The 27,651-nt window shown below is 34.0% G+C and overlaps 1 protein-coding gene across 6 annotated transcripts; it reads left to right on the top strand.

Moving 5' to 3' along the window:
- On the top strand, window positions 1-27,205 carry LOC123268883 (segmentation protein Runt-like). Of its 6 annotated transcripts, none has more exons than XM_044734313.1 (8): window positions 1-180; window positions 1,471-3,027; window positions 3,098-3,328; window positions 18,995-19,108; window positions 19,236-19,322; window positions 25,802-25,999; window positions 26,071-26,229; window positions 26,284-27,205. In XM_044734313.1, the coding sequence occupies exons 2-8, from the start codon at window positions 2,742-2,744 to the stop codon at window positions 26,967-26,969; spliced, it is 1,761 nt and encodes a 586-aa protein (XP_044590248.1). In that variant the 5' UTR covers window positions 1-180; window positions 1,471-2,741; the 3' UTR covers window positions 26,970-27,205. The 6 variants fall into 6 exon arrangements, with proteins under 6 accessions (XP_044590248.1, XP_044590245.1, XP_044590242.1 ...); XM_044734310.1 differs by lacking the exon at window positions 1-180 and adding an exon at window positions 189-310; XM_044734307.1 differs by lacking the exon at window positions 1-180 and adding an exon at window positions 189-429.
- The last annotated feature ends 446 nt before the right edge of the window (window positions 27,206-27,651 follow it).

The following is a 27,651-nucleotide window of genomic DNA, read 5'->3' as shown; positions in this document are numbered from 1 at the left end:
AGCACCCCTTTAACCCCGGTGACCCTCATCTCTTTCTCACTTTCCTTGAAACTTTGCTTGGCTTCTTCTTCGCTCCTTGAATCTTCCTCCCTTTGCCCGCCAAACCTCACCCTTTCTTTGTCTGGCGTTTCTTAAGCCTTCAAGGGTCACCCCCAAGACCTTTTTCTGGAGCATGTCTCGGTAAACGTGCTACCAACCACCTAGGTGGTGTATCGCCCATCACCTATCAGCCATCACACCTATAATAGTTTTTTTTTTTTTTTTTTTTTTTTTTTTGGGCGCCATGTGAATCATTTCTAGGCATTAGATTGTAAACAAATAATTGTTATAACGTTTGCGTGTGTACATGTGCTTGTGTGTGCTTAACCGGTTTATACAAAACCGTCGATCAAATCTTTCAATCCGGGAATCTAATTGGGACGCCACCAGGTAATTGTCCAACCTCGGTAATTGGTCCAATTAATTTGAAACGTAAAAGTCCGATTATTACCAGTTGGTGTGCACTCATCACTTTTCAGACACAAATAGCCAACACTCTGTGTCTGTCATTGTGATCATTACATCGCGAAAAAAATAAACAAACGGATGGTAAAATAAAATAACGAGTAGTGTAAAAAAAAAAAAAAAAAAATTACTGTCTAGATATATCATATAAAATGGTGGTGAAAATAGCACAACACTTGAAACACTATTTTCGGATTAAAAGTAATCGAACGGATCGCACCACTCAGGTTCGAATCGAAATGCATTTCGTTCATTATCTCTATATCAAAATTTTAACGCGACGATCTCGTTGAAAATATTTTTGTCCATACGAGCGATTATAAACCAGTTTTTATCCTCGGCATTCCCCTTGCGCTCAATGTTTTAACTCTCGACACTGGATGTTGATGCTCCAATGAAAATAATAAGCTAACGGGGTTAAGTATTATTTTAATGAGTGATTTGGTAAACTAGTGATGAACACCCAGTAGCATTGGTGGATGGAATAAATTACGAGTGGTGATTGAAAGAGGGGCTGTATGAAGGGTAGCAAACCGATGGGGGGACATTGTTGGTCATACGGGCTTAGGATTATGAGGGGGCTTTGGGGGTCGAGATTCTGCAGATACATTTTGATCGATAGTATCGTTTCGACGCTTGCATGACTCATTTCTGGGAATTGCCAGTGAATTTTAGAAAATTTTTCACCCTTGTTTGGCGAATTGCGCTGCTCCAGTCCTCTAGCCCCTATTCGAGGGTCGTCTTTGTTTGGGTTCATTCCTTCTGACAGTGTCGTTGCGAGATGTTTGCTATCTAGTGAAAAGTATTTTGTGAGAATAGTGATGCATAATATTTGTGAGAATGACGAGTTTGAATTTGGTAAAAAGGATTGTGGTTGATTTGTGATGGTGATGGTGATGGTGTTGATGGTGATGATGATGGTGGCTAATTTTTATCAGTGTCTATATCTTGCCGTTTATTTTTCAGATTGGAGCAACGAGGTTCATTATCCAGACGGAGCAACAAGGAAAAAAGGGCGACGAAGAAAGTGACAGAGGCGGATGAAGATGATGAAGACAGACAAGGAAAGATCGAGCGTTAATCGAGGAGGTTTGTTAAAAATGTGATATGTCAATGTGTATATCTATATTTGAACGGACTTGGGAAAAAAGAGAGGGCGAGAAAGACAGTGGTGGGAGTTGCCACGCGTGTGTAAGTTCGAGATACTTTTTCCCCACTGCTGGAAAAACGAATCCCCCACCGTATTGTGGAAAACAGCTCGGTAGTTGTGGGGGTTTCTCTGCCAGTTGGGAGCTGGGGGCTGGGGGCGGCCTCAAAAATACACCGCAACCACACCGCTTGGTTCCACCGCAGAAGCCGCCACCGCCTTCCACCGCCGTACCCAAAACGAGACCGCGCGAGTTAAACACCCTGACTACCTCAAGAGAGAACGACGAGTGAGAGGATATTACCCGAGCTTCCGACCAACCAACTAACCAACCGACCAGTTAACCAACTAGTTCCAGGATACACTGATCATTTAAGTGTCTTGACTGTCCGCCAAACCACTTTGCGACCGAGTCATCTTCCGCGAGCGTGGTTGTGATTGTGCTTTCGTTGTGAGGCTGTGATAGTGCGGTCAATTTACTGGCCAGTGAAGTCGTTAGTGGTCGGCAAAGCTAACTTACCGGTGATTCTTGCTAGACGTCACCATTGGGACAATTCAGCATCATCATCTAGGATTTTCATCATTGATTCTTGCTGATCTTGGTCAGCTTCTAGAATTCTGGACTTTAAGTCCACCCAATAAGCTTTTGAACGTCTTTCCGTGATGATTCATCAGCACCATCATCATCATCTGGAAGTCTAAAAGCATATTTAAGCTCGGTTTTGTGATTCGTAACCAACGAAAGTAAAATCAGTGTAAGTAAATAGCAAAACAGAAGACGGCTAATAAAACGGTAGCTTATTTGAGAATGTCTCAAAGACGGGAAAGGGAATGATAAGAAAGAACCTTTCGGATTCCAATAAAACGAATTTTCTCCGCGACTTGCCATTGAAGAGAAGAATTTGCAAACGGATGCTACTACAACTTTCCGTCTTAAACTTATCCGTCGCGGGATAATGAAATAAGGATCAAAGCGATCGGTTGTTTGTACTTGCAGAAGGGAGCTGAATAAAACAAATTCAATTTAAAATACGTTTGCGGGACAACTTGTCAGATTCATCCTAGTGAATTAATTGCCAATGACAGTCTCATGACGAATCCCCTGAGAGATGTCCGCCCGGAGGAGCGTCCTCTTGGTCTAGACTATCCGGATCAGGCCCGGCTTAGGCCCACGCAAAACGGGAACCAGCAGATCAACGCCATCAGCTCCAGGCTCAGGAAAACCAGAGGATCTTCACGGAGAAGAATGCATCTGGCGGAGAATCCTTCCACTACTGCAAGCTCTGTTCCAGACTACGCGCTCACGGCTGATCTTCTTGCGGAGCGGACCCTTGATGGGTTGCTGGCTGAGCATCCTGGAGAACTTATCCGAACAGGTTTCTTGATCGTCGCTGATGATGAGGGAGCTTCAAGAAATGATTTGTAATAGTGGGTTTTTGATTCCAGGGAGTCCTCACGTTGTCTGCACTGTTTTGCCCAATCATTGGCGGTCCAACAAGACGCTGCCGGTGGCTTTCAAGGTCGTGGCTCTAGGAGAAGTTGGGGATGGAACCATCGTCACCATTAGAGCTGGAAATGATGAGAACTGCTGTGCGGAATTGAGGAACTCGACGGCGTTGATGAAGAACCAGGTGGCGAAATTCAACGACCTGAGGTTTGTCGGTCGCAGTGGCAGAGGTAAGCTTACTTTTTTGTTATCCTTGCAAAAAAAAAATTTTGTTAAGATAACCTAAGATATTTTGTGGTAACACATGAATTTGTTACCAGGGATAATAAATTATATGTTAAAATAATGAAATTTAGGTTATAAGTTATTGATATGTTATAACAAAACAGTTTTGTTACTAAAGCAAAATCTTTAAGTTCGACAAATTACTTTAGTTGGTATAACAAATTTTTTTGTTGAAACAGCAAAATTATTCTATTTGTTGAAGTAATAAAGAGAATTTGTAATAATAACAATGAGAATTTGTTGGAATAACAAATAAATTTGTTACAGTAAATTTTACAAGAATACATTTAAAAATATGCTATAATTAGCTATAGCTGATTTGGAAAATATTTTGGCAACAAATTAGTTTTGTTGTTGCAACAAAATCACTTTGTAACAGCAACAAAATCATTTTATTGCAGCAACAAAGTCATTTTGTGACAGCAACAAAATTTTTGTTAGAGAATCAAATTGATTTTGTGATTTAACAAACTGTTAGTACAACTTAAAACATTTTGTTGATGCAACTAATCTATTTGCTATAACTACACTCATTTGTCACCACAACAAATTTTTAAGTTATCCCGTCTTTTGTTATAACAACAAAACAGTTTTGTTACTATAGCAAAATCTTTAAGTTGATTCGACAAAATACTTTAGTTGGTAAAACAAATTTTTTTGTTGAAACAGTAAAATTATTCTATTAAAATAACAAAGAGAATTTGTTGGAGTAACAATGACAATTTGTTGAAGTAATAAAGAGAATTTGTAATAATAACAAAATAAATTTGTCACAGTAAATTTTATAAGCATACATATAAAAATATGCTATAGTCAGCTATAATTTTTGAAAATATTTTAGCAACAAATTAGTTTTGTTATTGCAACAAAATCACTTTGTAACAGCAACAAAATCATTTTATTGCAGCACCAAAGTTATTTTGTGAGAGCAACAAAATTTTTTTTAGAGAATAAAATTGATTTTGTGATTTAACAAACTGTTAGTACAACTTGAAACATTTTGTTAATGCAACTAATGGATTTGCTATAACTACACACATTTGTTACCACACCATATTTTCAGTCATGCATGTGAGTTTACTAGAACTTGAAGAGGCAAGATGATTCCTTGTCATCACTTATTCACCTAGCAAATATATTTAGCCTTGTAAATCGAAGCCGGTGAATTTTTCAGTATTTATTTAAAAGCGTATTTCCATAGCATCAAAGCCGTACCGTCGGCGGACACGAGATTTTTAATTCTCATCTCGGTGGGTTGTAAATAATTCAGATCTCTCCTTGAGAAGAGAAAACCTTAAACCCCGGGTGATGTCTGGATGAAGAAGAGAAGAGAGCAAGTCTTGAGGTTCTTTTCTCGAGCGACCTAGGGTTGAAAGAAAAATTTAGGGAGTCTGGACTTGTAAATAATGCGTCCTAATAATCACAGCCATTACCGGTTAGAAAGAAGGTACAGACCGTCGGAGGAAATCGAGTGAAGAACCTCTGCTGAGTGATGGGACCCAAGTCTTGAAAAGATTTGTTTTATTTTTATTTAAAGTGTTTTCTGTTTTTTCTTCAACGTTCACTGTTAACGACTTCTTTAATTCGTTTAATTTCCCACCCGTTATTTCACGGTAGACCGATTTAGGGGGATGACAGCTCCTTTGAGTGCGCTATAACGAGGGGGCGTGTTACGTCGAAAAAATGATTTTTGGTATTTGTTTAAAAAAACATTTATAATGTTTGGCGCTCGATTATAAGCTCGGAGCTTAGCTAGAAAAAATCTCCAGGATTGTTTTTCCGGTGGAATGTTTTTTTCCCCGGATGAGGAGGACATCGCGTATGTGCATTTCGCGAATTGTTGGGCTTCCGTGGCACACAGAGGCAAGGGGCCAGAGTGGTTGGCTATAAGCGGCTTTGGTTTCCATGGCAGTAAGCCCTCATTACTGCATTACGGGCAGCCCCTAACTATCACGAGTATAGGTAACGGTTTGCCTCGAGATTCTAAGAGTAACCTGTACTGCCTCTGATTGTTCCCATTCCGTAGACCCTCGCTTGCTGTTGATCGGCAACTATTGTAATCGCCTATTTATTCTTCCGTCTCAATATTTTTTTTTTGCTAATCCTTGAATTCTGGTATTAATTATTTTTAATGAGAAGTTTTGATGGATTTTTTCGAGTCATAAGACTATTTTTATTTTTATTTATTTATTAAATTTATATGCCAAGGCTTAGTCGAATGGCAGTAATACAAAGTTTGGATATTATTGATGAGTAATAATTAAATAGTGTAGTTAGAATAAAGGAGAAATACTATAGTATAGTGCAATACAATAAATTAAATAAATAACATATAAGTATATTCAAAATTTGTAAAAAAAAAAAAAAAAAAAAAAAGCGGCAGAGGGATTCGAACCCGCGACCTTGTAATGATTTTTAAAACAATTTTGATTATAATAATTATTTAAATGCTCAAAGTGGGTGAAATATTGAAGATATGAAAAAAAGATACCTTTTTTGTAGGAAATTAAATTTTTTATAAGAAAAGTATCATGAATTTTTCATAATTTTGATATTGAATTATTTAAAAAAAATATTTGAGAAATTTTGATAGTGATGATAATGGAATTAAGATCCTAGTATAAAGGATGTCTATAAAAAAATAATACGTAGAAATACTTTTTTTGTAACACCAACCACGAAACTTGGATTTTCGAGCTATAGTTAGGAGGGGTAAAATGATGGATATCTGGCCATCTATAGTTAAGTCTACTTTTCACGCACACATAAGGATAAGTGACATCTCTCTCTTTATCTGTCTCTACATTTCCGCATGGATGCTAAAAAGTACTACAGGATATTTAGTTTCGTTTATTTCCTACAATCGTCCGCCAGGGAGAGTATAAATCGAAAAAAAAAAAATCTTGGCAACAAGTCGATTCTTGTAAGCAATTTTACTAATATTTTAGTTTGTCATTTATTTACGTGTGACAGTTCATAAATGAATAAAATTTTATTTGCATCCTCTCAAATCCGAGTTTCGCCGTTGCTATTACAAAAAATTTTGTTCGATACAAATCCGCAAAAGTTGGCATTTTGGTAATAAACTTGAAGTGATGACACTCGTCTGAGATTATAAATACATTCTCAACAAAACCTCGTACGTTTTATCTGGTCTCGCTTTGCTCGACCGATAACAACGTACTCGGTTTTGTTGAGAAAGCACTCATAATTTCAGCCTTGTGGCGTCACTTCAAGCTTACCAAAATACTTACCTTTGCGCATACGTATCGAAAATAACTATTTTATTGAATTAATACTACTTAATTGTATGAACCTGCAAAATATAGTCGTTCAAATCCGTACCAGTTAATTATAATCGATGGAAAATTCTTAAAACTGGTGAGAGAGAAATCAGCTGTTAGAACTGAAGCCGCCATTGAAGATATTAAACCGCGGGATATTCAAAACTTTTGAATTTTGGCGGGAATTTCAAACTTTAAGGAGATCTAAGTACCCTGCTAGTATAAAGAATGTCTATAAAAAAATAATACGTAGAAATACTTTTGTTATCTTAAAATTAATTTTTAAATTAATTAATAACATTTGTTGAGGAAATTTCCGATAAATTTACTCATTAAATAATTATTAACATTTAATTGACTAATAAAAAATATAGCACTCTGAATTACCGGTATACACTTGACAACACAAAAAGAGTGTCCCTAACCTTCAAATTTATTTATGTTTACTGTCTAACTAAAATTACTAAGATCTTCTAGCATTTAAAAAACCGCGGTTACTTATGCGCATGAGTAACTGCGCAAGCGGTGTTGCCAAGTCAAGTACAAGACTTGAAAGAACGCGAGTTCCGTGTTTTTTTATAAAAAATCTAAAATATCTCCGTAATACGTTCGGAAAGCTACTTTTTTATTGTTTTAATCGAAAGCTTATTATTTTTTCAATCAAATTCAATGAAAATAAATTTTTTTTTAAATCGTTAATTGCATTAAATTCTTAACCAAATACCGGCTGGTGGAATCTCTATTTCATGTAAAAATGACAATTTTATCTAATTATTTAATTAAATCCCGGAAACTTACTGTTTTTTAATTTTTTTATTAATTATTCTACGAAGATTAAATTTACAAATTCTTAGGAAGTTTTAAAAATTATAATTTTTTTTATCTCTAATATTTAAATTCTAAAAGAAAAAAGTTTTTGTGTACTTGATGAAGATAAAATTTTCTATAAATATTCTATCGACAAAAAATACAGTACTAATTCACCTAAAATAATTCATCGATAATAACAACATATGATTTGAAAAAAAAAAAAAAAAAAAACGGGATAAAAAATTCAATAAATCTGGAATAAATCTAAGCAGAAATATTAATCTGTAAAAACATAAACATGACAAATAATTTAAAAAATTTATCATTGTCTTCAAATCGGATCTACTTTCATAACATCGAAAGCTTTCTTCAATCCGATCAGAAGCCCATAGTTCAGGATTCTACCTGTCGATACAACCCTTTCCTCCACTTGCGACTCCGCTTCCTCAATCGCAGAAATTGTGAAGTAAAATTTCCGTTACAACGCATCAGTTTCTTTTTATTTTTATCCTCGCAATAAAACACAGGTAACGCCAGTATTTATGCGTTTCTGCTGTTCGTTTCGCCATCCACAATTGTTATGTGAGCCACTCACCCCAAGCCACCCCTTCCTCCTTACTCTCCTCGCTTCCGAAGTAGCAGCAGCAGTTATTCTGCTGGTCGAGGATTCTCATCGTCGAGGTTGACGTTAATCCCCCGTCTGCTGAAAAAATAAAACATGCAAGGAGTTTAGAGGGGCCAGAACGCTCCGGGTGAAGAAGGGGTTGACCATACACACCCCTGCACAGTTATGATAATTTTATTTCAAGCTTGCTTACTCCCGGACGTCTCAAAAGTCGCTAACAGATTAGAATTCGCGATAAATTTCTTTATTTCTTTAGAAAAAAATTCTGGACCAGCAAAAAAAAAATTAAAGCTGAATAATCTATATTATTAAGAGAATAAGGAAAATTTTGTGGACAGTGTATTTTATATGATAAAATGAGTTTTTATGGTTAAATTTGGTATCATTAGAAAGGTCATGCCCTGGAGTTGTGCCTTTTCAAGGTTTCAAATCACTCTCACCAATAGTCAATTTATGATGATAAGCATTTAGACTGCATTTGAAAATGCTCTATCTTTAGATACATAATTAAGAAATTACCTCTTATCTTGTAAAATATTGACATTTTATAAGATATAAGCTCATCCCGCTGTTACACTCATCAAGACCTTTTATTTAAGTACCCACATCAATTATTCATATATTTTATATATTTATATATATTATATATATGTACATATGAAAAATATATCAAACATGCATGTGGGTATTCAAATAAAAGCTCTTGATGAGTGTAACATCGCGATGAGCTTATATCTTTAAAAACTTCAATAGATAACAAAGTACAGTGCAATTTAACAAATATCTTGTGAACTATTGACATTTTGAAAAATATAAGCTCATTTCGATGTTACACTCATCAAGACCTTTCATTTAAGTACCCACATCAATTTTCCATGTATTTTATATATTTAAATATTATATATATATATATATATATATATATATATATATATATATATATATATATATATGTATATATGAAAAATATATCAAAAATACATGTGGGTACTCAAATGAAAGCTTTTGATGAGTATGATATCGGGATGAGCTTATATTTTTAAAAACTTCAATATTTAAGAAAGTACAGTGCAATTTAACAAATATCTTGTGAACTATTGACATTTTTTAAGATATAAGCTCATCCCGCTGTTACACTCATCAAGACCTTTTATTTAAGTACCCACATCAATTATTCATATATTTTATATATTTATATATATTATATATATGTACATATGAAAAATATATCAAACATGCATGTGGGTATTCAAATAAAAGCTCTTGATGAGTGTAACATCGCGATGAGCTTATATCTTTAAAAACTTCAATAGATAACAAAGTACAGTGCAATTTAACAAATATCTTGTGAACTATTGACATTTTGAAAAATATAAGCTCATTTCGATGTTACACTCATCAAGACCTTTCATTTAAGTACCCACATCAATTTTCCATGTATTTTATATATTTAAATATTATATATATATATATATATATATATATATATATATATATATATATATATATATATATATATATATATATATATATATATATATATATGTATATATGGAAAATATATCAAAAATACATGTGGGTACTCAAATGAAAGCTTTTGATGAGTATGATATCGGGATGAGCTTATATTTTTAAAAACTTCAATATTCAAGAAAGTACAGTGCAATTTAACAAATATCTTGTGAACTATTGACATTTTTTAAGATATAAGCTCATCTCGATGTTAAACTCATCAAGACCTTTTATTTGAGTACCCACATCAATTTTTCATATATTTTATATATTTATATATCTTATATATATGTATATATGAAAAATATATCAAAAATGCATATGGGTACTCAAATGAAAGCTCTTGATGAGTGTAACATCGGGATGAGCTTATATCTTCAAAAACATCAATTTAATAAAATAATATTTTATTTATTTAAGAAAAAAAATATGTGGTTTCTGAATAAAGTCAAAAAAAAAATTTATTTTAGGTTTTATAAATTTATAAAATCGTAATCGCAACAATTAAACCCCAAATAAAATCCAAGACACTTTTGTTTCTCTCTTCGGTATTATTTTTGTTGCCAATTAAAAATTAAAAATAAAAGCTCCCCTTAAGTTCGGAGCTAAAGCTAAGGGTGAGAAGGGATTTCTGCGGATGACTGCATTACTCCGAGTTTTTCTACCGATTAAGCATCACTTTTTTCCTGCTTCTTGCTTATATCGGTAGCAATAATTTACCTTTTTTATATGAATAAATAAATATATACATGTATACATATATACTTATTGTTTTATTTCCGTATTATAATTTTCGTACGAAAGTTTGACAGTATAAGGACTCGGATCGAACTCATCTTGTTTTCTGCTCTCGTGATCATCAATAAATTCATTCGTCCATTTAACGACGATATTCCGTCGTGAAACTTTTCTCGTAATACTCCCTCACGTTTCAATATTATCCAAATATTTTATACGTGTGCTTGCGGAAGATGGCTGATATATATTAATGTTAATTTAAGCTATTAAATCTTATCAAAAGGTATTCAGAGCTTATTTTTCTTCGTTAAAATTTTAAAATAACAAAAACAACTTTTTAAAATTTTACATCTTTTTTTGACTTTAGAATTCCATCAATTATAAGCTATAATTATGTGACTAAAACTAATACTATAGTAAAATTTATCTTATAATATAAAAGAATAACTCATTAACAACATCCCCCGAGTCGAAATTCGAGTTCCGTTTTAACCGTAATTTTTTCCCATCTCAATTTTACGGTCAAAACAGACTTGGCGCTGTATTGATAGCTCATTTTTACCTTAACTAGTGGAGTTTTGTCCCATTCTACCACGATTACGGTCAAACCAGGCTTGACATAATGATAATAATAATAATAATAATAATAATAATAAATAATAAATTAAATTTTAAAATTCTTAGGGGTCTAGGTTCAAATCCAACTGAAATCCCATTTATTTATTTTTAACTTCCCGCTAAGAAAATTGAAAATTTTCAAAAATCGGGAAGTTATTGGTTTTACCCCGTTTTTCGAAAATCGAGTTTTCATCAGATCTCGACGTTTTGAGGTCCTAGGAAGCTTTCCTGACTATTCCCGCGAGGGTGTCACTATGTCTGTATGTATGTATCCGAACAAAAACAGTTTCACTGTAAAAAAGTCGCGCCAAGTCCACGTTCATAAGACTATTAGGAAAAAAAAATTTTTTTTTTTCTTTACAAAAAAATACAAAATAAAAAAATTAAAAAATCTAAGTAACCGATATGATTGTTTATGATTTTCGGAAATTAAAAAAAATTTTATTGTAAATTTAAAAATAAAAAAAAAAATTTTAGAACGTATTTAGTGTGCGTGGTTGCAAAATATTTTACTTTTAATGAAATTCGTAAAATCTATTTACTAGGACTTTAAAAAAATTGAAATACACAATGACGCACACCAAGTACGTTCTAAAATTTTTTTTTTAATTTTTAAATTTACAATAAAATTTTTTTTAATTTCCGAAAATCATAAACAATCATATCGGTTACTTGGATTTTTTAATTTTTTTATTTTGTATCTTTTTGTAAAGAAAAAAAAAATTTTTTTTTCCTAATAGTCTTATGAACGTGGACTTGGCGCGACTTTTTTACAGTGAAACTGTTTTTGTTCGGATTTTAGTATTTTTTGTAATTATAATGAAAATTTACAATTGATAACAACTTAAATCTCGTGTTGACTGCATTTTTTACTGCAAACTATCCCCTTGAAGCTACAGTTTATGTAGATGTAATTCCAGTGCACCCTGGCGGCCATAGATGCAAGCTACGAATCACTTTTTTTTACTGTAGTTGCGTGTCTATAGGAAGGATTACTACACATATTCATTTTATCTAGTCTGTGGCGCTGATATTCCCCATCGAAAAAAAGTCAGGATCGAAATTTCTGGGCTTACTATAGTTTGTGCTGATAAAATTTAATAATTTTAAGTGAATTAAGTGTTATAATTGATTATAATTAATTAATATCAGTAAAATAAAGTATAAATTACTTTTATAATATATCATTTTGGAAAAAGGAGAACCATATAATTAAATAAAATTTTGCAACCTCGAAATACCGTTCTGCTTACAGTAAACACAGTCGGTAGTCTGGCGCTCCATTTACAACGGGATTTTTGAACGGAACTTGGCGCCAGATTCTACCGAATCTGTGGATGTGTATGTGTGTGTGTGTGTAAGTATGTAAACCTCTTATAACTTTTGAACGGTTGAACCGATTTCATCGCGGTTGGTGCCATTCGAAAGGACTTCGCGCTATGAGGCGTGCAAAAAACTAATTAAAAAACACAAATAAAGGATTTAGTATGCTGACAACACGATCTTGATAAACTTAGGTGTTAATTAATAACGAACATGAACAAAATTTTTTCTTAAAACTATAATAATAAATATGTTAGTTAATAACAAACATTAAATGAATTTGTTGTTAAAACTATTAAAACAAAATTTGACCCGGATACAAGTTAGTGCGGCTGAAAAGTTACTAGGAGAGAAAAATCGATTTTTTTATTGATTGAAAAAAATTTTCTTTACAAATTAGTAAAATATAAACTTTCAATAATAAATTAGGACTGAATTAGAGAAATTTTTAAATTAAAGTGACCATTTTGGCCAATGATTGAAATAAATCGACTACGTCTACGCCGTAGTTCAAATAATTGCTTCTCCAGTGATGTGTTTAACCAGACCGAAGTAAGTCTGTTTGATAAAGACGTCTCCCGTAAAAAAGTGTACCATATGTGTGTATATTTTGGATCACGCGATTTAGTTTATACAACCGAGCATATATGCGAGAGTTAATTCGGTCGTAGCCTTTCCCTGGTAGCGTTTTCTGTTCTCTCACAGCTCATGTGATACAGCTCGTGATTCCGGCAGTCAAAACGTCAGAATCTTAAAAGACTACAAACACTCGTGGAATAACGATCCTGAATAAGTCACCCTCCGACGGCTGGCTCGTTTTGCCAGCAAACAGGGGAGTTTTTAACGCTGCATGATCCTTGGGTAAACTCCGTCTGTGCGATGTGCCAGTGAGTTTCATATCCATAACACACATACATACACCAGCTTATAATATAATGTAAGATGTAAAATTTATAATGTATGATGTGTGATATGTATAAACATATAGTTTCATATTTCTCGCAGAAAAAAAAAATTACTAAAAAAAATTATTTTTCTTAATTCAAGAAATTTATTTTAAATTAATCAGACTAAAAATTCTCTATTTCTAAATACATAATTAAGAAATTACCTTGTTTCTTGTGAACTATTGACATTTTTAAAGATATAAGCTCATCCCGATGTTACACTCGTCAAGAGCTTTTATTTAAGTACCCACATCAATTATTCATATATTTTATATATTTATATATATTATATATATGTACATATGAAAAATATATCAAACATGCATGTAGGTATTCAAATAAAAGCTCTTGATGAGTGTAACATCGGAATGAGCTTATATCTTTAAAAATGTCAATAATTAAAAAAGTACAGTGCAATTTAACAATGTATAAGATACATAATTAAGAAATGACCTTGTATCTTGTGAACTATTGACATTTTTAAAGATATAAGCTCATCCCGATGTTACACTCGTCAAGAGTTTTCATTTGAGTACCCACATGTATTTTTGATATATTTTTCATATATATATATATATATATATATAATATATATAAATAAATGAATAATTGATGTGGGTACTCAAATGAAAGCTCTTGATGAGTGTAACATCGGAATGAGCTTATATCTTCAAAAATGTCAATAGTTAAAAAAGTACAGTGCAATTTAACAATATATAAGATACATAATTAAGAAATGACCTTGTATCTTGTGAACTATTGACATTTTTAAAGATATAAACGCATCCCGATGTTATACTCGTCAAGAGCTTTCATTTGAGAATCCACATGCATTTTGATATATTTTCATATATTTATATATATATATATATATATATATATATATATATATATATATATATATATATATATATAAATAAATGAATAATTGATGTGGGTACTCAAATGAAAGCTCTTGATGAGTGTAACATCGGAATGAGCTTATATCTTCAAAAATGTCAATAGTTAAAAAAGTACAGTGCAATTTAACAATATATAAGATACATAATTAAGAAATGACCTTGTATCTTGTGAACTATTGACATTTTTAAAGATATAAGCTCATCCCGACGTTACACTCATCAATACCATTCATTTGAGTACCCACATCAATTTTTCATATATTTTATATATTTATGTATATTATATATATGCATGTATGAAAAATATATAAAAATGCATGTGGGTACTCAAATGAACGCTCTTGATGAGTGTAACATCGGGACGAGCTTATATCTTTAAAAATGTCAATAGTTAAAAAAGTACAGTGCAATTTCTTGAATCCAGATATCTTTATTTTCTGTGCAGTTTAAAATCTCTCGACTGCTTTCAGGCCTCTTTGGTATTCCTTAGTTGTTTTATGCTCGGTAATATTCTTGCATGGTGTTTAACTTTATCTCAGACGTATTTAAAGTGAGGTTGACGTTATGTTGAAGCTACGAGGGGATAATTCTTCCAGTGAGTTACACATAATGCCTCATAAACAGCCCCTAAAACGCCTAAACGTCGACAATTCACGTCATCCTGTTGTGACGTCACCGAATTATAATAAACTATCAGCTTGTTACTTTATCATCATTTTCCTCAACAAGGATTATTAAAAATTTATTAAAAAAAATTTTTATTCACATTTTTCTAAGATTTTATTTCTTTATCATACAATTTCACAATACCCGCATGAAAAAGCTATATATCCTTCATCATGTACAAAAAATTATATTTTACATATATAAAAATATATGTGATTATATAAGGACCCATATGCAAAATTTTGCCGTTTCATATATACAATAATGATATGTGTAGTATTATGTATTGATGTTATACTCATAACATATATTTCAATTATATTTTCAGCTATATATGATTAAATATATCGTACATATTATAATCAACACTATATTATAAATAGTATAAGAACAATGTATTTTTCAGTATAATTTAAAATATACTTTAAATTATATGTTCAATATAATTTTAATATTGGCATTGGTACCAAAATTACAATAGAATGCTAAGGCCAAATAATTCTCTGAAAAAAAGTTATAAAAAAAAAGAAAATATTTCGTGATGTGTTACTAATTTACTGAAATTCAGATTTTCTTCGACCGTAAACTCGATTGATCAAGTTGCTCTTGAAACTTAAGATATACGACAAACTATTAATTTTTTTTTTTTTTTTTAATCTTTCCGTTTTGACCTATTTCGACATATCATAAATATCTGGTATTATGCATGGTATTTTATAATAAAATAATATATATTGCCATATAATTGAAATATTATAAATGAAAGTATACAGTAATAATCTATCTCAACATATATTTTTTGCCCTCCGGGCGGAAAGTGGCAACTTTCGTCCCGCTGCGCTAAACTAAGTTGCCGCTTTCCGCCTTCGTCGGACAAAAAAATAGTATACACTCCTCGGGAAGTAAATAAGAAAGCCTCAGATCACATGTTTGTTGACCTCGGCTTCGACTCTTCCAACAATTACCTGTGGTCTGAGACATTCTTACTTTACTTCCTAGGTGTGTAATATACTATTACGAAAAATATATTTATCTATTATATAGTTTTCTATATAAGTAATTTTTATATAATAATAGTATATTTTATAACATATACTAAGTAATATACAGCACTAATATATTTGAACTTATATTGAATCAAATATATCTTCATTATATTAACAAAACATTTATTATTTTATATATATAATTTTGCCGCTATATATGATCACATATTCCCCATATAACTTTCCATATATGTTCAGCCATATATAGTTTTTTCATGCGGGTACAGTCAACGCTCTCTGTATTTGACTCACCCATACAGGACCATTCTCTGTATTTGACTCGTCCTTGTCCATAAGAGCGGTCAAATACAGAGAGGTCCAATACAGAGAGCGTTGACTGTATGATCTTAAAATTTCTTCCAAAAAATCTTCGCAGCTTCATTAATTCGACTTAGGAACATTAATTGGGCGCCAGATATCAATCACGAATGGTAGGTCATCATTATACCTGCCTTTATACTTCAATCTATTGGTATACGTCGGATCTGGAATATTTTACAAATAAATATTATCATTATTTTATTGTTAATTGGCCATAGAGTCAAAGCTCCTTTCGGCCATCCAAGATACAGAAAAAATATATAAATATATATATTATACAGTATAACATAATATATAAAATATAGTACATAAAATAATAGCAGCAGTGTAAATAATAGAAAAAAAAAAACCGGTAAAAAAGAGCAGATACTCTCCTCAGGAGGAAAAATAATAATAATTACATTAATAATTATAATCATTGCAACCACAAAGTTAAAAAGTTACCTGACATGGGTGAAATTCTCATTGAAGCGTCAGCTAGCTCCATAAAGCTGACAATTACCATCAAAATCAATAAGTACACTTTAAAACTCCCTTTAAAGTTAATTTTTAAAATTAAAAAGTGATATTACTTTAATTTCACCAAAAATTATTAGCCGTCTTATCTATCCAAGAGCACAGAACGCATTAAGCAGTTTATCTTAAAAAAAAATTACTTTTACTTGTCATTAGAGACGTATAGATAAAGCTAAATTTATACATCCGCTACGACTGCGAGTTAAATTATTTTTTGATCTAAATTTATTAAAGTTGTTTCAAAAATAAAAAATTGAAGAGATCAGAACAATTTAGAGTATATCAAAAAAATTTTTTAGTAGCCTTAATGACTTAATTTGTAAGCAGAAGAACTCTTGAAATTTCTATGGTCCGGCTAGCGGACCATAGAAAGAGAGGCTAGTTATAAACACACGCTTTACCTATTGACAAATTACGTATGTGCTTGTGTGAGTATGGAGCAGCATAAAGCCCGTGTTAAATGTCGTGGTTCACCATAAAAACCAAAGCGTCACCCTCGTGTACTCAGCCCGGCAATAATAAAATAAAACAACGTACTTTTACGTCCCTCTAAACAGTGAATATACAAATATTTGGGCATCCACGTGGAATTTGTAGTTTCCCATCTCTCTATCCACTATTTATCCAGGCTGGCGCCTTGTTATAAGGTGTACAAGCCATTTGTCGCGACGTCTCTTATTTTTCCATCTTTTTTTTTTGTTACACCTCCCCAACCGACTGTTTACACTTTCGATTCTTATTTTTTTCTAATTCTGCCCTTTATAAGCACAAAGAGAACTTAGGTGAGATTTACGAATAAAATGAACCGTGGCTGGAAAAAATAGCGGTAGCCGAGAAATAATACTGGAGAATTGCTCCCGGAATTGGATTTGAATAATGAAAGGAGGGAAACCGAGAAACCAAAGCGAAAGCCGCACCTTTATGGTTTTTCATTCGTCCCGCGGTTCGTAACGTCCCGTCGAGCCGTCTTGCCTCTACAATTCTGGGTTATACGTTTATGGCTGGAGGATGAATGCATTTAGACGGAAATTTCATGAAACGTTAAGCGATAAAATATGACAACAACTGGGTTTTAAAATTTTTAATCCTTTGACAAAATATCCCCGGACAAAATATCTTAAATGATTACAATTTTTGATAAAACAATTTAAAACAATAGATTTAAAAAAAATTATTGCAGAAAAAAATTTTGTTAAAATAACCTAAGATATGTTGTGGTAACAAATGAATTTGTTAACATAGGGATAACAAATTATATGTTTAGATAACAAAATTTAGGTTATAAAGTTATTGATATGTTATAAAAACAAAACAGTTTTGTTACTATAGCAAAATCTTTAAGATTCGACAAAATACTTTAATTAGTATGACAAATTTTTTTGATGAAACAGCAAAACTATTCTATTAAAATAACAAAGAGAATTTGTTGGGATAACAATGACAATTAGTCGAAATAATAAAGAGAATTTTTAATAATAACAATGAGAATTTGTTGGAGTAATAAATGAATTTGTTACAGTAAATTTTATAAGAATACATTTAAAAATATGCTATAATTAGCTATAGCTGATTTGAAAAATATTTTGGCAACAAATTAGTTTTGTTATTGCAACAAAATCACTTTGTAACAGCAACAAAATCATTTTATTGCAGTAACAAAGTCATTTTGTGACAGCAACAAAATAATTTTGTTAGAGCAATAAATTGATTTTGTGATTAAACAAACTGTTAGTACAACTTAAAACATTTTGTTGATGCAACTAATAGATTTGCTGTAACTACACTCATTTGTTACCACAACATATTTTTTAGTTATCCCGTCTTTTGTTATAACAACAAAACAGTTTTGTTACTATAGCAAAATCTTTAAGATTCGACAAAATACTTTAATTAGTATGACAAATTTTTTTGATGAAACAGCAAAACTATTCTATTAAAATAACAAAGAGAATTTGTTGTAGTAACAAATAAATTTGTTACAGTAAATTTTATAAGAATACATTTAAAAATATGCTATAATTAGCTATAGCTGATTTGAAAAATATTTTGGCAACAAATTAATTTTGTTATTGCAACAAAATCACTTTGTAACAGCAACAAAATCATTTTATTGCAGTAACAAAGTCATTTTGTGACAGCAACAAAATAATTTTGTTAGAGCAAAAATTGATTTTGTGATTCAACAAACTGGTAGTACAACATCAAACATTTAGTTGATGCAACTAATAGATTTACTTTAACTACACTAATTTGTTATAACATATTTTTCAGTTATCCCAACAACTGACTAAAGTTATTTTCAGGAAAAAGTTTCACGCTGACCATAATGCTGCAAACATCACCACCCCAAGTAGCGACACTGTCCAAGGCGATAAAAGTAACCGTCGATGGACCACGAGAGCCTAGATCTAAAACAAGTAAGTAGTAATCATTATTTTTGATTACCTAAAGGACAATTCACCAAAAAATGTGACAAAAGCTTGAAAATTATCATAAAGCAAAATTATCAAAAAGAGAATCTAAAGCATGCCTCTCACGTTCCAGGACACCAGGCCTTTCATCCCTACCACTTCGGACCACGGCCATTTCCCTTCGGACATCCGCAGGATCCGTTGGGATTCAAACTGTCCGGTAAGTTCTTAGGCGTTGGCTCCAAGCTCGAGGCACTATATCACTTTAAATTTCTACATCTACTAGCTCACTAAACTAGTCTTCTATCCACCCCAGGCTCTATCACTGATGTACCTTGTACAGAATTTCCCATCCTTATCGCTCTTGCGTCCTAGGTCTCCTTGCACACCCTCAACACATTCCTCTCGCTTGATTCACTTCTCGCCGAGGCACCCAAGCTTGCAACGTGTCTTCTTGTCGATAGGTAACGAAGTTTGCAACCTAACTCCGCTCCCATTCCTCGGTAGATTCAGGTAGATGAGAAGGGTGGCTCCTTCTATCCTTATATTCCGTCCTTATTCGTTACTTGGTGGCTTACTTCTACTGATTCCCTCGCTCGAGCCGTAAAGGGTGTCAAAATTGAACTGCCGTCAGACTCAAAATTGAGTTTTCTCACGGATGTACTACCCAGAGACTCTGATTAAATACAGTAGCTGGCCTTTTTATTAAACTCATTCAAGTAAAAAACATCACTTTTGAAGATAGACTACTTTTAGCTTTGCTGTGGCAGTATCACGGGAAGTTCTTGATCGATTCAATCGTTTAGTTCCATAAATTGTGCAGAATCTTAGATACTTTGGATTCTATAAGCCAGGAATCAAGCGATACCTTTGTTGGGATGATAAACGCCGCACGGAAAAAAATGAATAGTAGATGCAACATGATGCAGTCTTGGTAAATGAACATGAGAAAAATCATGTGGCAGTAACATGATTTGTCATGTTTCGGCTACATGGCAATCATGTTGCGGTAGCATGAGAAATATCATGTGGCAGCAACATGATAGCACTATTACACACTAATATTACATACAATATTATAAATCCGAAAAAATCTAGTTGCTTAATGATAAATAATTTTTCTGAACCATAAATATTTAGTTGTTGCAGCTTAATTTTATACTATTAAGGCTACATGAAAATCATGTTGCTGCCACATGATTTTTCTCATGCTACCGCTACATGATTGTCATGTAGCTGAAACATGAAAATCATGTTGCTGCAACATGATTTCATCATGTTTATTCACCAAGACTGCATCATGTTACATTTACTATTTATTTCTTTCCGTCTGAATAAACATGATGAAATCATGTGGCAGCAACATGATTTTCATGTTTCAGCTATATGACAATCATGTTGCGGTAGCATGAGAAAAATCATGTGGCAGCAACATGATTTTCATGTTTCAGCTATATGACAATCATGTTGCGGTAGCATGAGAAAAATCATGTGGCAGCAACATGATTTTCATGTAGCCTTAATAGGAGAAAAATTGTATATAATTTGAATAAAAAAAGATATCGTTTACAAACTGTATAATTCGATAATTTACTCTTATTTTCAGCTGCAATATTATAAATCCTTAAAAACCTAGTTACTTTATTATAAATAATGTTTCTGAAGCATAAGTATTTAGTTGATGCAGCTTAATTTTGTGCTATTAAGGCTACATGACAGATCATGTTGCTAACACATGATTTTTCTCATGCTAACGCAACATGATTGTCATGTAGCCAAAACATCATAAATCATCTGGCTGCAACATGATTTTTCTCATGCTAACGCAACATGATTGTCATGTAGCCAAAACATCATAAATCATCTGGCTGCAACATGATTTTATCATGTTGCATTTACTATTTATTTTTTTTCGTGCGAAATGTTAAAATGGTTGGGCGCCAAATGGGCAAAATATCGATGTTATGACAGTAATTCAGGTTTTGAGTGTACACCAGTAGTTTATTTATCATAAATTAATTCTCTTTATCCGTTGGTAGTGTTTGTTATCCATATTTTCCAGTCAGTCAACAAAATAAACAGTAGAGGAGGTTGTAAAAACTTTAAAACGTTTGAAATTCCAACTGGATTAAAGCCTGGAAAATTTTGATGGGACTAGGCGCTAGGCCTGCGGGGATCATTTGAGGACAGAGAGTAACTGATACTGGTGCACCAACAGTGTATTGTTTCGGCATGATAAGCGGCTTAACGGAGCTTCTGCGTCCCCTCCTCTTTCCCTTCGCGTCTCCGCTATAGAACTCACCACCCTCCGGGCATAAGCATCCCGGAATCGCGTCACTCTCGCTCTTCCTGGAAAACGATAGATTTCTGGTCCGTCCCATGCCCCCCCCCCTCCTCCCCAACTGATCAATTTCCATTCTATTCATTCACCGTTTGATTGAAATTTTTATTACTTTCTCTTTTTAAGCTACTCTCCCGCAAAAACGCAAAAACGCCGCCTGATGGCTAATTGCTGAAACTTTATGCAGATAACCCGTTGATACTCATGTAGGTGCATACGTTAACCCTTTGGCGAGCGAGTTCTCATGCTGACCCACAGGTTGCGCCACTGTCCAGTTCAGTCCAGTCAATTCCCACTCCAGGCAATTGGCGTGTGTATCGTGTATCATGCGGGCATGTATGATGGTAAATGCAGGAACACGTCAACAGAAGAGGGTGTATCGTTGGCGCGAAGGGTAAGTTTTGTAGGGTGGTTTATTAGATATCCGCGGCTCGAGGGGTTCAGGGTTGATAAGGAGCTACGACGCCAATGAAGTTTAGTGTAACAGCAAGTGAGCAAGGTTACACAGGAGCTGAGACGGGATCCATCGAGCGACTGGGTTGTTAAGGTGCCCATTGAGGTGTAACTAGGGTGATGTTATTAAATTTCGTTCGGGCTACCTCAGCAGCTTGGGGATGTATTTTATAGGGTTTCCTCAAGGGTCCTGACGTCGACTCAAAGTCCGGCACATTTTAACAGTTCTTCAGTACACCCCATGTTTCTTTTTTATCAAATTACGCTACGAGAGATGACACTTGAAGTTATTGTTTCCCAATTTGATGGATTTGATACATAAAAATGATTTTGTTGAAATAACTAAAGACGGGATAACTGAAAAATATGTAACAAATTAGTGTAGTTATAGGAAATTAGTTGCATTAACAAAATGTTTAAAGTTGTACTAACAAGTTGGTTAAATCACAAATTTGTTGCTCTCACAAAATAATTTTGTTGCAATAACAAAACTGATTTATTGCCAAAATATTTTCCAAATCAGCTATAGCTGATTATAGCGTATTTTTAAATGTATTCTTATAAAATTTACTGTAATAGATTTGTTTGTTATTCCAACAAATTTTCTTTGTTATTATTACAAATTCTCTATATTACTTCAACGAATTGTCATTGTTATTCCAACAAATTTTCTTTGTTATTTTAATAAAATAATTTTGCTGTTTCATCAAAAAAATTTGTTATACCAACTTAAGTATTTTGTCGAATCAATTTAAAGATTTTGCTATAGTAACAAAACTATTTTATTTTTATAACATATCAATAACTTGTTATAACCTGAATTTTGTTATTTTAACATATAATTTGTTACCACACATATCTTAGGTTATTTTGACAAAATTTTTTTTGAAAAGCATCTAATAAATTTCTTAATGAAAATTTGAATACCAAGGCTTGAGATTATCAGGCGTTCAGATTGTCCAGACCCTCGTTCAAAGCTTCCCATCAGAAAAAGTGATAGGCAGTGATAGTGAAGGGGAATGAAAAATCGCGAGCTTGAGACTCGAGTTAACAAGAATGGCACAAGAAAGTCCCTAGTCTTTTCTTTCCGTTACGCGTCTCTTAGCGTTCACTCACCAAACCCTCCTCATGTCAATTAACCGCTTTGGTGGGATGGTTAGACCCGGAAAAATGGCAACCCCTGTTTCAATAAGGTAGCCTTTACCTCATTTAGGGTAGATTGTTACGACGCTCACTTTAAAACTCCTCCTTGTAACAGAAAAACTTTCCTTATTTTTTCATTTCCGATCAGTTCGCCTTAAATTCGCATAATTTAAATCCCCCAAAACAGGCTCGTTATTCCGGACAATTCAAAAACTACTTATGAATACTCCTTAAAGTTATAAAATTAAACGCTAGAATATTATCATCGATTCGTTGGTGTGTTACTTTATGTGCGAGCCTGCTTTCTAGATTGTAGTGGTGTAGTGTTGAAGACCTTTAGCAGGATAGCGTTTTAGGGGTAGAGACGCGATAATGAGAACGGGCGTAAAGGGTGGGTGTGCAAAGACACCCGGAGCGACCGCTTCTGCAACTAACGGGCGGAAGGAGGGCTGAGAAAAGAGAACGAGAGACATAGTTTTAACACAAGGGGTTCACTAACTCTCTAGATATAGCTTGGAGACCTAGGAGGCTAGAGGAGAAGGAGGGTCTTAGATTTTAAGGTAGAAGAGTGTAGAACGGGACTAAAGAAACACAAGAGAGGTTAAAGTGAAAAGCGAGGATAAGGGTTGAGAAACTTCGACAAGGGTTAGTGTAGAATAAGAAAGGGCTGTTGCTTTTGCCACTGCTTTTAACCGGCCCGTTTTGCATAGATTTGAATAGATAAGAGACAGGAAAATACGCGAATTAATTTATTATGTATCTACAGGGCTTAAGAATGATCCACGCCCTCGGATTAGAGACAAACAATTCGCCCGGAGATTTTAAATTCAGAGCTTGGACTCTGATGCTTGAATCAGTTGCAGGAATCGTGAATCGATGAATTGGGGAGGTGTTACGAGCAGAAAACAATTTTGTTACAATAATGTGTGGTAACAAATGAATTTGGTAACATAAAAATCAATTAGATGTTAAAATAACTAAATTTAGGTTATAAGTTATTGATATGTTATACGAAATACTTCAGTTGGTACAACAAATTTTTTTGTTAAAACAGCAAAATTATTCTATTAAAATAACAAAGAGAATTTGTTGGAGTAACAATGATAATTTGTTGAAGTAATATGGAGAATTTGTAATAATAACAATGACAATTTGTTGGAATAACAAATAAATTTGTTACAGTAAATTTTATAAGAATACATTTACAAATATGCTATAATCAGCTATAGCTAATTTGGAAAATATTTTGGCAACTAATTAGTTTTGTTATTGCAACAAAATTACTTTGTAACAGCAACAAAATCATTTTATTGCAGCAACAAAGTCATTTTGTGACAGCAAAAAAATTATTTTGTTGGAGCAACAAATTGATTTTGTGATTTAACAAACTTGTTAGTACAACTTTAAACATTTTGTTAATGCAACTAATGGATTTTCTATTACTACACTAATTAGTTACAACATATTTTTCAGTTATCCCATCTTTAATCATTCCAACAAAATTTTTTTTATCCATCTACGAATTAAAAAATTCCATATCTTTCAATTGCACTAAAATTTCCATCGGAAGATGATCAAACCCATAATTTATCATCCTAATTTGAGCCGTGAGTGCGTGGGAAGCCGTTACATCAATTCTCACCCTAAGCGACCTGAAACCCTTTTGCATCTAATTTCTTAGCGTTAGCTATAACCCTCCTCTCATTAGTCTTCATTTGTTTTCAGAATTATCACCCAGAATCCCTTTCCCAACTTTTAAGACGCTGTGGTCATTATTTCCCCGTAAATTTTATTAAATCTCCCTCAGAAATAATTCAATTCCTAAAAACATTCAAAAAAAGAACAGTGGTGGTCTCTATCAGCCGCTGCATGAATCTCATTGTTTAAAAATCCTCTTTTATATTCCAAGCCTTCTTTCGCATCAGCATTGCACCGTTAGCAGCGCCACATCGCGCAAAAGAGTCGAGTTAATAAACTGCGCCCCCACGTGAGAATTTTTCGAGTTCAAACTTTCCACACAGACACACACCCACACCTTTAAACATTACCGCGTGGTTTTTTTTCAACCCTACCTCGTCAACCGGGAAAAGCTCGTTGTGGGGGTTTGCGGGCAGCCAATCCGGTAGGCCGCAATCTCCGCGAGATACGCCCACGCGCCAGTGACTCGGTTTCCTACCCCACCTGGTCCATGATATTCCCCTCAATTTTTCCCCTTTAACTCCCTCCCTTCTAACCTTTTATTTTCTCCTCCAGCAGAACTGTTGCCTCAATCACGAACCCCTGACCCTCGAACCCGCTTATAACCGTCACGTTTTACACAGTGTCCCACTGGGTTGACTGTTATCCCATTCCATCACTCCCCCAACTACCCTCCAGCTCCACGCTCGCGGACAGTACTGGCATCGGAGCTTTTACGGAATTTTTGAACCGTTCCGCACAGATGACGATATAATCTGCTATTGATCAACCAACCCTCTCTCTCACTCTCAGCCACGGTGACACCGCACCGTTAAGCTCTTTGTCTCTCTATTCTCATACTCTTTATCATCAGGTAGTCGCTCGTTCTGCCACAAAATTCATGTGATATCCCGCCGCTGCCACACGTTTTGCATTCTCAATCATTTATAAATCCTCCAATTCTTGCATTATCCGCTAATTCCTCTCCCAATTCCTCCCAACCATTTTTACCAACCATTTCAGGGCTATCAATTCCATCCTTTGATATCTCATTCATTAATTTGCTTCATATTCACTCCAATTAGGCCTGCAACATCTCAGTCTGGAGCAAAACGGACAATGGGGTGGACCACCACGCGGTTCTATGCCTCCGCACTGTTTACCACCACCACCAGGTCACCTTTCGCAGCCACAGCATCCGCCGACAGCAACCTCGGCCTTCAACCCTTTTCATCATGCCATTGAGCAGAGATCTCGGCTTCCAGCTCCTGGTCCAACTGCTGGTAAGTCACTCACTTCCTCTCCTACTTATCATGGCTCCAAGATTATAATTCTAATCCACTTCTTCTTTTAGAATCAAGGAACGAATTGGCTCCACTGAGTGTCTCTGTAAGGGAGGCGCCTCCAACAGACTCACCTAGTACTGGTCCGGGATTGCTGACCACTGCAGTGGCATCACCAACTCCTCCAGCTGAGCCAGCGGCTGCAAGTCCTTCTCACCCACATTTCCAAAGTAAGTAATCCTTAGTGCTGCATTAGACCAATTTCTGACAGAGTTATCTTCTAGGTTTGCATCTGCTACGAGCGAATTCCCTTTTTGGGTCAATATTCGCGCCGTTTTTGCCACAATCATCCTGGCTCTACAATCCGCTGTCGACTTACCAGCAGCAGTATATACTAGAACCGGATTGGCATACCCTAGCTCTAAGAATGGCGCAGCAACGTCTCCAACGGCCAGGACAGAGTCTGGAAGACTTGAGAAAACTCAGAAGCTCCAGTGATGATGGTGACCAAGATGGTGATGCTTCTACGGACAGGCCTCAGGATGTTGGAGATGCTGATGTTGATGCTGATGTTGACAGTCCGGAAGGTAGCATCGAAGTTGATGATCCCAGTGATCAAGATCCGAAGATTGAGGAGGTCAGGAGTGAAGATTCTCAAGCTGATTCTCCAAGATTGTCTAGTAGAGACAGCAAGGATGAATCTTTCCTGGAGAAAAGGTTAAGACCCACTGTGGAAAATTTGAATGATGATACTGAAGATCGCCTTGATCCGGAACACAGACATGATTTGACGGTGAAGATCAAGCTTGAAGGAACGGTTGATCTTACCACCAAAAGAAACTCGGATAAGGAAAATATGGGCCAAGATCTTACTACTAGGAAAAAAGAGGAGGATATTGATGAAAAGGAATCGGTTAGACCAAGGAAAGACAGAAGTCCTCAACCGAGACACGTTTGGAGACCTTATTGATTTGGAAATTCTAGGACTTCGGAGGACTAACCAGGGTACGCTCGTAATCGATTAGTCTGTACAAATTTAATTTTAAATAAAATCAATCCTTATCAACCTATATATATTTACAGTTATATATTATATATATAATGACTCATATTATCAAGAGTCGGACAATTGTTTTCAATCGATTGCAAGTTTATATAGTGCAATATCGTCGTTGTAAATAAATAAATTAGAATTTAAGACGGTAATATTGACTTTTATTTTAAGCTATACGGCTTTGTTTAACGACAGTTCAATCCAAATTTATCACAATCATCAATTCTATTCTGTTAATGTCAATTTCAATTGGATTTGGTGTAAACTTTAGAAGGGTTCTTTTGTAATTAGGTGGTTGGAATTCATTATTTTAACAGGTTATGGGCCCAGATACCCAAAATGGATTTTTTCACAATTTTTACTGGTTAGACGATTTAATTTGTGAATGGCAAAATTTAAATGCAATTTGAGGGAACCCTATCAAAAAAATCTACATGAGTTTATATGAAAATTCACATAGGAAGTATGGATTCTTACAGGAATCCACATAGGAATTTGTGGATACATTGATTCCTGTATGGAAAATCCACATAGGAAATATGAATTTCTATAGGAATCCACATAGGAACCTGTGGGTTCATGAATTCCTGTATGGGAA

Source organism: Cotesia glomerata, linkage group LG7 (genome assembly GCF_020080835.1).
Source record: "Cotesia glomerata isolate CgM1 linkage group LG7, MPM_Cglom_v2.3, whole genome shotgun sequence".
NCBI lineage: Eukaryota > Metazoa > Arthropoda > Insecta > Hymenoptera > Braconidae > Cotesia > Cotesia glomerata.
This window is presented reverse-complemented; position numbering and strand designations above follow the sequence as displayed.